Source organism: Leucopleurus acutus, assembly GCF_964270905.1.
Source record: "Leucopleurus acutus genome assembly, chromosome: 20".
Taxonomy (NCBI): Eukaryota; Metazoa; Chordata; class Mammalia; order Artiodactyla; family Delphinidae; genus Leucopleurus; species Leucopleurus acutus.
Window position 1 is genome coordinate 56,604,244 of NC_139162.1, and position 11,164 is coordinate 56,615,407.

Below are 11,164 nucleotides of genomic sequence, written 5' to 3' on the forward strand. Positions count from 1 at the left end.
TCTGTTTGTGGGGTGGAGGGGGAGGGGGGTAGCTGTCTATCTCTCAATCCCTTTTCTCTCTGGGGCTCAAATTTCTTCACCCCTATTGGAACATTTTTATATACTAGGAGTATTCCATCTCTAAACCAACTAGAAAAAATTAAAGGACCTCAATGAACAGAAATAAATCTCTAAGTTTGAAACCAAGCAATAATCACTCGATATTTCGGTTAATGTCTCCCGGATGCAGAAGCAGCATTGAATGCGTCACAAAGAAAGGATCCTAGCAGTTTCCACTTCAGGTATCCTTACCATGTGGCAGGCATGTGGCTCTCAATATTTCTGCAGTTCCCCCACCAATCATACACCAGGGGGAACTAAAACTCCCAAGGACCGTAAACCTTGCTTGGATCTCACATTCTGTCCTTGAGGATAAGCAAATCATAATAGTACATGAAGCACGATATGTTATTCCATTTAATGGTGCATAATTACTTTTAAAACCCCCCAGAGCTGGGACTTCCCTGGCGATCCAGTGGTTACGACTTTGTGCTTCCACTGCAGGGGGTACGGGTTCAATCCCTGGTCAGGGAACTAGGATCCCACATGCCAAGTGGTGTGGCCAAAAAATAAAATTTTAATAAATAAAATCCCCAAAAGCTGGACACTGGGCTTATGTCCAGTGTTTTAGTCATGTGTCCCTTATCAAACTCTGTGTGCTTGATAGCCTTTTCTTATGATCGATTACAAAGGTAGAGTTAGTGGACCAAAACGTGGGACCACTTTGAGAGCTCTCCCTCCCCAAAAATAAGTAAACGAAAGGAATTGGATAGAGATCATAGTACACAAACCTCTGAGTAGCCCCCAAGTATTAATTCTTCTATTTCTTTTCATGGAATTGGCATTTTGAGCCCTAATGCTGCATGGTATAGAAAATTCAGCTTAGTCCATTGGAGATGCCATTTCTTTGGGGTTGCACTTAAGTGCTGGGAGATTTTCTGGTCCTCACCATCACCATTGGTCCATACTGGCCTCTAAGACTTGTTCATTTCCACCTGGTCTTCACAAGTGAGTCCTTCCTCGTTCTTTTTTCTTTTTCTTTTTTAAATTTATTTTTGGCTGCGTTGGGTCTTCGTTGCCGCATGCGGGCTTCCTCTAGTTGTTGCGAGTGGGGGCTACTCTTCTTTGCTTTGTGCAGGCTTCTCATTGCGGTGGCTTCTCTTGTTGCGGAGCACGGGCTCTAGGTACATGGGCTTCAGTAGTTGTGGTGCACGGGCTTCAGTAGTTGTGGCGTGCAGGCTTCAGTAGTTGTGGCTCATAGGCTTAGTTGCTCCACGGCATGTGGGATCCTCCCAGACCAGGGATCAAACCCGTGTCCCCTGCATTGGCAGGTGGATTCTTAACCACTGCACCAGCAGGGAAGCCCTCCTTCCTCGTTCTTTTTTTTTTTTTTTTTTTGCGGTACGCGGGCCTCTCACTGTTGTGGCCTCTCCCGTTGTGGAGCACAGGCTCCGGACGCGCAGGCTCAGCGGCCATGGCTCACGGGCCCAACTGCTCCGCGGCATGTGGGATCTTCCCGGACCGGGGCACGAACCCGTGTCCCCTGCATCGGCAGGCGGACTCTCAACCACTGCACCACCAGGGAAGCCCCTTCCTCGTTCTTGATGTGAATGCCTCATGGAGATGGACCCAGTGGGATCATTCTATGCTGAGCACACTAAGTTGATGATGTGAGACTCCGGAGCTGTTTCTGTCATGTCTACTCAGATGACTCATATAGTCACTACTGAAGGGGCCATTTCCAGCCTCTCCCACTCCTCCTGGGAACAGACACACAAGACCCCTTCTCCTTTTGGATCCCAAACCCTACCTAGTGTTTCAGTGACTTCTATCATCTTTTCTGTCCCTCTCAGGACTCTGTCCCTTTGTCAGAGGCTCTACCAATTTCTACTGGTGTTTTTTTCCATCTCTCTCCCTGCCCTCCACCAGGGAGAATGTTTATCTCATTTTCAGGTGAAAAGAATGCTCTGATAGCTCATTTCTTTGTCTGAAGACGCCTCCAGTCTCTTCAAAAACTTTCCCCACCCTCTGCTATTATCTGTCTCTTGAGATGATAAACTGTCCTAAGCTGTTCACAGGGATGGACAGAAAGATCCCCAGTTAGGAAGGAACAAGGGGAATCTCTACTAATGTTTCTGAACCTTATCCCACTGTGGCGCTCTCCTCAAAAGGTACAGATATTGTCTCTCTAAATCTCGCTCAATAATCTCCATCTCTCTTCTCTTCATCTCAACCTCTCTCTCTCTCCCTCTCTCTCTCCATCTCTCTATATCTATTCATCTCTCTTTCTGTCTTCATCTCTCTCTCTTCATCTCTCTCTCTCTCTCTCCATCTCTCTCTCTCTCTCTCTCATGCTCTCTCTCCCCCACCGACCCCCACTTCCCTCCTCTTGCAGATTGGTAAAGTGCCGTCTCACTGCCGCTTGCTGCAAGAATCTGTCCTATGTCATCACAAGAAGTCAACACCTGAAGAGCCTGGATCTAGCCGCCAATGCCCTGGGTGACCACGGGATTGCAGCGCTGTGTGAGGGATTGAAACAGAAGAATTCTCTGAGGAGACTTGGGTACGTTCCTGGGATCACCTCTTTGAGGGCCGGGCACAGAGTGAAGGGGACCCAAACGTTAAGTCGCTTGAACAAAGACCATGTTCTGATTTTCACAATTCCATCAAATTAGACAGCATACAACCATGGCAGAGTAACAGACTGAGGCACAAATTCCAACTGGGCTCCTTTATGTGGATGAATTAAATAGCCAACGCTTGAGAACAGGGTCTGGAGGTAGTGAGAACTAAGTAGATGCATGTTTACTGGAAAACCCATGTGTGCTGAGCACAGTGCCAAATGGTGGAGGTATGGACATATATGGACCATGGAGTGGTGCATTTATGGTCTAGTGAGAAAGGTGGACCAAAGAGCAAATGATGACATGGCTGGTTCTCAAACCCTAGTAAGCATCAGAATCACCCCAGAGGCTTGTTTAACACAGTGTGCCAGTACATACAATGGAATATTACTCAGCCATAAAACAAGAATGAAATAGTGCCATTGGCTGCAACATGGATGGACCTAGAGATGGTCATACTAAGTGAAGGAATTCAGACAGAGACAGACAAATACCATATGATATGGCTTATATGTGGAATCTAAAAAAAAAGGATACAAATGAACTTATGAAAAAGAAACAGACTCACATAGAAAACAAACATCGTTACTAAAGGGGAAACATGGCGGGCAGGGATAAATTACGAGTTTGGGATTAACATATACACACTAATATATATATATATATATATATATATATATATATATATAAAATAACCAACAAGGACCTACTGTACAGCATGGCGGGCAGGGATAAATTACGAGTTTGGGATTAACATATACACACTAATATATATATATATATATATATATATAAAATAACCAACAAGGACCTACTGTACAGCACAGGGAATGCTACTCAATATTCTGTAATAACCTATATGGGAAAAGAATCTGAAAAAGAATGGAGATATATATATATTATATATATATATATATACACAATTGAATCACTGCTGTACACCTGAAACTAACACAACATTGTGTCAATAAATCAACAATATAATGTAAAATAAAAAATTTTTTAAAAAAAGAACTGAAGCACCGACACATGCTACAATGTGGATGAATGTTGAAGACATTAGGCTAAAGTGAAATAAGCCAAATACAAAAGGTCACATGTTGTATGATTCCATTTCTATGAAATATCCAGAATGGGCAAATCCATAAAGACAGAAAGTAGATTACAGGCAGACCTCAGTTTATTGTTCTTCCCAGATACTGTGTTTTTCACAAATGGAAGGTTTGTGGCAACCCTGCATCAGGCAAGTCTATCAGTGCCATTTTTCCAACATTTTCTCACTTTGTGTCTCTGTCACATTTTGGTGATTCTCCCAATGTTTCAAACTTTTTCATTTTTATTATATTTGTGATGGTGATCTGTGAGCAGTGAGCTTTTTTTTACTTTCTAATTTTTTTTAACTGAAATATAGTTCATTTACAATGTTGTGTTAGTTTCAGGTATACACCAAAGTGATTCAGTTATACATTATACATATAATTATTTTTCAGATTCTTTTCCCTTATAGGTTATTACAGGATATTGAGTATATTCCCTGCGCTACACAGTAGGTCCTTGTTGGTTACCTATTTTATATACAGTAGCTTGTATCTGTTAATTCCAGATTGGTGAACTTTGATGACTTGATGAAGGCTCAGAAGATTAACATTTTTTAGCAATAAAGTAATTTTTAATTAAAGTACACTGTTTTGGGACTTCCCTGGTGGTGCAGTGGTTAAGAATCTGCCTGCCAACACAGGAGACATGGGTTCAATCCCTGGTCCGGGAAGATCCCACATGCTGTGGAGCACCTAAGCCTGCATGCCACAACTACTGAAGCCCGCGCACCTAGAGCCCATGCTCTGCAACAAGAGAAGCCACCACAATGAGAAGCACGCGCACGGCAACAAAGAGCAGCCCCTGCTCACTGCAACTAGAGGAAGCCCACGCATAGCAACGAAGACACAATGCAGCCAAAAATAAATAAATAAATATTTTTTAAAAACTACATTGTTTCTACAAACAATAAATGCTGGAGAGGGTGTGGGGTAAAATGAACCCTCTTGCACTGCTGATGGGAATGTAAATTGATACAGCCAGCATGGAGAACAGTACGGAGGTTCCTTAAAAAACTAAAAATAGAGCTACCATATGACCCAGCAATCCCACTCCCGGGCATATACCCAGAGAAAACTGTAATTCAAAGACACATGCACCCCAATGTTCATTGCAGCACTATTTACAATAGCCAGGACGTGGAAGCAACCTAAGTGTCCATCAACAGATGAATGGATAAAGAAGATGTGGCACATATATACAATGGAATATTACTCAGCCATAAAAAGAAATGAAATTGGGTCATTTGTAGAGATGTGGATGGACCTAGAGACTGTCCTACAGACTGAAGTAAGTCATAAAGAGAAAACCAAATATCATATATTAACGCATATATGTGGAATCTGAAAAAACTGGGAAGGTAGATTCTTAACCAGGGGACCACCAGGGAAGTCCTGCTGCTGATTTATTTTATACCTAGTTGTTTGTAACTCTTAATCCCCTACTTCTCTATCGCCCCTCCCCCACCACTGGTTTTTTTCTCTGTGTCTATGACTCTATTTCTGTTTTCTTCATTCATTCATTTTATTTTTTAGATTCCACATTTAAGTGAAAACATACAGTGTTTGTCTTTCTCTGTCTGACTTACTTCGCTATGCATAATACACTCCAGGTCCACCCATGTTGCTGCAAGTTGCAAGATTTTGTTCTTTTTCGTGGCTGAGTAGTATTCCGTTGTGGTATTTAGTTTTGGCTGCATTGGGTCTTTGTTGCTGTGTGCAGGCTTTCTCTAGTTGTGGCAAGTGGGGGTTACTCTTCGTTGTGGTGTGCAGGCTTCTCATTGCGGTGGCTTCTTTTGTTGCGGAGCATGGGCTCTAGGCACGCGGGCTCAGTAGTCGTGGCTCGCGGTTTCAGTAGTTGTGGCTCACGGGTTTCAGTAGTTGTGGCTCGCGGGCTCTAGCGCACAGGCTCAGTAGTTGTGCTCGGGCTTAGTTGCTCCATGGCATGTGGGGTCTTCCTGGACTAGGGCTCAAACCCATGTCCCCTGTATTGGCAGGCGGATTCTCAACCACTGTGCCACCAGGGAAGCCCCCCGCTGTGATTTTAAAGTTGTGGTGGAAGTCAAACATGTGTTGAAGGAGGGATCCGGATCTTGGGGTCATTCCTTGGCTGTGCTGTGCTCTCTAAAGGTTGGAGACATGTGGACTGACCTCCAATGGCTGTGAGGCCCTCTCCTCTGCCCTCTCCTGCAATCAGCACCTGACCAGCCTAAACCTGATGCAGAACAATTTCGGTCCCAGAGGGATGACAAAGCTGTGTTTGGCCTTTGCACAACCCACATCTAATCTACAAACCATCGGGTAAGTCCCCGGCGATGTCTTCTGAAATACGAACCTCCTTCTGCTACAGGCACACTAATTGGCGGAGAAGCAGTTGATCTGAGAAGTTGAGACCTTGTCTCATCAACCAGATCTTTATCCAACCGCTAAGTGCCCACCGTGTTCCAGGCACCGTCGGGGGTGCTGTGCATACAGGGTGGGTACAGTGCCTGGTACCATGGGGTTTCCTCTGGGGATGGGCTTGGGGAGCGTGGAGGGATGACATACAAATAAAATGTTTATCTTCAAAAAAACCCTAAAACTGGAATTACCATAGGATCCAGCCATCCCACTTGTGGGTATACACCCAACAAAATTGAAAGCAGGTTTTCGAAGAGATATTTGCACATCTGTGTCCATAGCAGCATTATTCACAATAGCCAAGAGGTGGAAGCAACCCAGGTATCTACTGATGGGTGAATGGATAAATGACGTGTGGTCTGTCCATACCATAAAATATTATTCGGCCTAAAAAGGAAGGAAATTGACACATGCTACAACGTGGAAGAACCTTGAGGACATTATGCTTGGTGAAATAAGCCAGTAACAGAAAGACAAATACTACATGATACTACTTAGGTGAGGTCCGTAGACTCATCAGATCCACAGAGACAGAAAGTGGAATGGTGGGGGCCTGGGGAGCGGGAGACGGGGAGTTAGTGTTTAACGGGGACAGAGTTTCAGCTGGGGGAGATGAAAAGAGTTATAAGGATGGGCAGTGCTGATGGTTGCTCAATAGTGTGGATGGACTGAGTGCCACTGACCTGTACGATGAAAAATGGTTCAGATGGTAAAGGTTATGTGTAATTTTCCCACCATTAAATGTTTTTAATGTTCAGGATTACTGCAGGTGGTAAACACCAAGAAGGAAACAAAAGAGTAAGAGAGAGTGACCGGGTGTGGAATTAATTTTGACGATAGAAAAAGTATTTGCTGCTTAGCACCTCATGTTTGTAGACAAAATAGAAGCTCAGGGCACCCCTGGAGATGAAGAAGTACAGCTGTGATTGAGGGAAGTAAAGACCTGACTGGAGAAACATAAAACTTGTGGCAGCACAGAAGGCCCCTTGTGGTTGATTGTGATGTATTTATATCAGTAGCAAACTTCCCGGTTGACTAACTGGTTTCTCCTGTATGGTCCAGCGTACAGCAGGTGGATTTATCCAGGGGTCAAGTTTTGACTGATGGACGTCACCAGAAAGAACACGATGGTTGTGGTGTGAAATCCGAGGGGGAGGGTGGATTGGAAAGCATGGCTCAGTGGATTTGGAGATCTTGATGCAGCCAAAGAGAACGGTTTCAGCGATCACTTCAGCGAGTGAGCTGAAAAGGCAGAAGGCTGTGTTGAAAAGGGGCATATTTGTGTCTGTGACTCACGAGGCCATGGAGCCTTTGATGAGATAAGCTTGTGACTTAGGGGACTTAGCAGGTAAAGATGAGAAGAGGCAGACCTAGATTTTACTAACGGACCTTTCAGGAGGCTGTTTCCTGATCTGTCAAATGGGGACAATACCATGTGTCTATTTGAATACCTGTTTCTCTCTCCCAGAATATAAGCTTCGTGATGGTGGGGATTTTGCCTTGTTCATCACTGTGCCTCTAAACCCTGTAACAGGACCTGGCACAAAGTCAGTTCTCAGGAAGGAGTTCGTGAACGGATGAATAACCATGTCTGTCTCTTCAGATAGCTATGAGGGACAGGTGCCTGTAAAAACTCAGTGTAGTGTCTGCCTGGTAAAGAGTTCCTTTACAAGGAGGGACTGACTTTCATTCTATGGGGAACACACTGTTTCTCCTCAAGAATACAAGAGGAGGGACGTCCCTGGTGATCCAGTGGTTAAGACTCCGTGCTTCCAGTGCTGGGGATGGGGGTTTGATATCTGGCCAGGGAACTAATATCCCACATGCCGTGTGATGTGGCCAAAAATTAAAAAAGAAAGTGCAAGAGGAGGTTTCAGACCCTTGGTGGGGTGTCCAGGAATTCTGAGGAAGGGAGAAGCGTCAGAAGCAAATTCTCAGAGTAGTAAGTCCCCTTTTTGCTCCCCAGGCTGTGGAAATGGCAATACCCTGCTCGAATAAGAAGGCTTCTGGAGGAGCTAGAGCGACTCAAGCCGCACATTGTAATTGGTGACGGTTGGTATTCTTTTGCGGAAGATGACCGGTACTGGTGGAAAAACTGAAGACGTAAAAACCCTCCCCACCCACACTCACTCTGATGGAGGAAACTTCTAGGGTCCAGCTGTGCCCAGGGGTTCCTTTTCAAAGATGGATAATGATTTCTGATTCTCATAAAGCCCTCATAGGTAGTGATTCTTGTGTGTCCACTTTAACTTGGTCATTGCATTTGCCTGAGGTAGGCTTGTAAACTTCACGTCATAGGACCTCAGTATCTGTGAAATGTCTGTCCTACCAGAGGGCATGGAGAGAGAATCAAATAAACACTGAGCATTTGGAAAAAGCATCCAGTGGCCTTCTTTTTTTTTTTTGGCTGCGTTGGGTCTTCATTGCTGCATGTGGGGTTTCTCTTGTGGCGAGCGGGGGCTACTCTTCATTGTGGTGCGCGGGCTTCTCATTGTGGTGGCTTCTCTTGCTGCAGAGCACGGGCTCTAGGCGTGCAGGCTTCAGTAGTTGTGGCACGTGGGCTCAGTAGTTGTGGCACGTGGGCTCAGTAGTTGTGGCACACGGACTTAGTTGCTCCACTGCATGTGGGATATTCCTGGACCACAGATCGAACCCATGTCCCCTGCGTTGACAGGTGGATTCTTAAATACTGCACCGCCAGGGAAGTCCCTCCGGTGGCCTTCTTGATCAATGTGGGTGTGATTCCAGATCAGAGGAGGGAGGACTTAGGTCCTTAAAAGTGCCCCCAAATTTTGATAACACAGATCTGCTGGTTTTTTAAAGCACATATCTGAATTTCAAAGTAGGATGTGACTATCATTCAACATCTGAGATATAAACACAAAGCTGAATTTATTGCTTAGTGTAGTAAAGAACAACTGGTCTACCACAGTCTCTCCCTCAAACCAACCCCAAGAGGTAGGTAATAGTTTCCCTATTTCACAGATAAGGAAACAGAGGCCGATGGATGTTGACATTTGTCTGTCTGGTGTCACAAAGTCAATTAGTAATCCAGAGAAAACTCTAATTGGAAAAGACATGTGCACCCCAATGTTCACAGCAGCACTATTAACAATAGCCAAGACAGGGAAACAATCTAAATGTCCATCAACAGAGGAGAGGATAAAGATGTGGTACACGTATACACTGGAGTATTACTCAGCCATAAGAAAGAATGAAATAATGTCATTTGCAGCTACATGGATGATCCTACTAAATGAAGTAAATCAGAAGGAGAAAGACAAATACCATGTGGCATCACTTATATGTGGGATCTAAAATAGGATGCACAGTTGCATGCACATTTCTTTTTATATTTGCGCCCCCCGGAAGGCAGAGCAAGAGGACAGGGAGCATCTCCTGGAAGGCGACCGTTGGCAAATCCAGGGACATCGCCCTGACCTAGTACGTCTGGCCACGGGGTGGGGACCCAGGGTGGGCACATGCTGCCTCCTGGATGACTCTGGGCTCTTCCGTTGTCATTTTCTCCAGTTGGATCCTTTCCCCATGTCATGTGATGGAGCACTCCCTTCTACCCACTCCTCACACTCTAAAGGCGGGTAATGTTGGGGGTGTGTGTGGTGTGAAGCCATGTCAGGTCTGATCCTCTAAGCTACAAGTCACAGAATTCCTGACCTGAGGTCACTGAGTAGAAGTTCCCCAACTGGTGAGTTTAGTGAATTCAGCAGCACCGGGAGGGCAGGATCTCAACCCACCTCCCTGCCATTCCCTTGAACCTCCCCTGGAGCTCACTAGGTGGCGGTAGAGCGTCACCCAGAAAGGACGGCTCACACGTCCCCAGGGCAGGTGTTTCATCCTCAGCACTGTCGAACTTTGGGGCAGGATAATCCTTTGTGGTGGGCAAGGGGGCTGTCCTGTGCACGGTAGGGCATCGAGCAGCATCCCTGGCGTTTACCAACTAGATGCCAGGTGTAACCCACCCCCGGTCCTGAGAACTAAAAACGGCTCCAGACATCGCCAGACGCTACCTTTGGGGCACACTCACCGCCACCCGAGAACTGCCACTCTACGTTAAACAGAGAAACCTCCCTCGGAAGCACCGCCACACCCCGCGGGACAGAACTGCTTCCCTGGCAAGCCCACATCGGCGTGTAATGCTGAGGGTGTGGCCATTTCTTGTTTCCCTCGTAGGAGGACAGCTGTTTCGTAGACCCAAAGGTATAGCTGCCAAAACTTGGAAGCAACCAAGATGTCCTTCAGGAGGTGAGTGCATACAAGGCCTGGAGAGGGTAAGCGGCACCTGTTGGCAGAACAGGGATTTGAACCCTGGTTCCTCACCCCTGCATTAGGTGCCTTCCCGGGACAGGAATTAGCTGTCAGTGACCAAGGACCAGGCACTTACAGACACTCCCAGGGATCCCTTGAGACAGTCGAGACAGGCAAGATCTTCTCTGCACAGAGGAGGAAGCCGAGGGTGAGAGGGACTAGCTCACTTGCCCAGAGTCACACAGCCTATATGCGGCACCGTGGAAACTGGCCCAGAATCTTTCTTGCCCCAGGGGTAGGGAGAGAATGACTCAACCCAAGCCCTTACTTCAACCCAAGTGACGGGGCACGTCCCTTCCACCCACCAGGCACGACTCCTTCCTCCCTCCCTCCCCCACCTCCGGAAGCGCCCAAGGGCAGCGCTGGATGAGAGGGAAGGGACTGCGGGCAATGGGCAATGTGTTCTCAGCCTTTGTTTACCCAAGCCTGCTCTGAACAAACAACAGCGTCACCCCTCCCTCCTTTGGAGGGGTCTGAGATCTCAAACTGAACCACCTCAACCAACTTCCAAGCGAGGCGATGGCCACTTGAGAACAGGGTTCTCTGACCTACGATCGCACCCAAGATGTTCTAATATATCCTCCTGGGGAGTCACGTCTCTGCCCACCAGATGGCCATCCGTGACCTTGGTTTTGAGCCCCTGGTTCACCAGGTGAGAACCTGAGGCCCTGAGGTGGGTGG

At 46.3% G+C, this 11,164-nt stretch overlaps 1 protein-coding gene across 1 annotated transcript in view; it reads left to right on the forward strand.

The window, feature by feature from the left end:
- Nucleotides 1-8,735, forward strand: part of NLRP5 (NLR family pyrin domain containing 5) — a 29,739-nt gene extending 21,004 nt beyond the window's left edge. Inside the window, exons 9-11 of the mRNA XM_082863004.1 lie at nt 2,435-2,602; nt 5,888-6,058; nt 8,124-8,735. Coding sequence (XP_082719130.1) covers nt 2,435-2,602; nt 5,888-6,058; nt 8,124-8,256 — 472 coding nt within the window. The 3' untranslated portion in view covers nt 8,257-8,735. The remainder of the gene's footprint in view (nt 1-2,434; nt 2,603-5,887; nt 6,059-8,123) is intronic.
- Nucleotides 8,736-11,164: the final 2,429 nt, after the last annotated feature.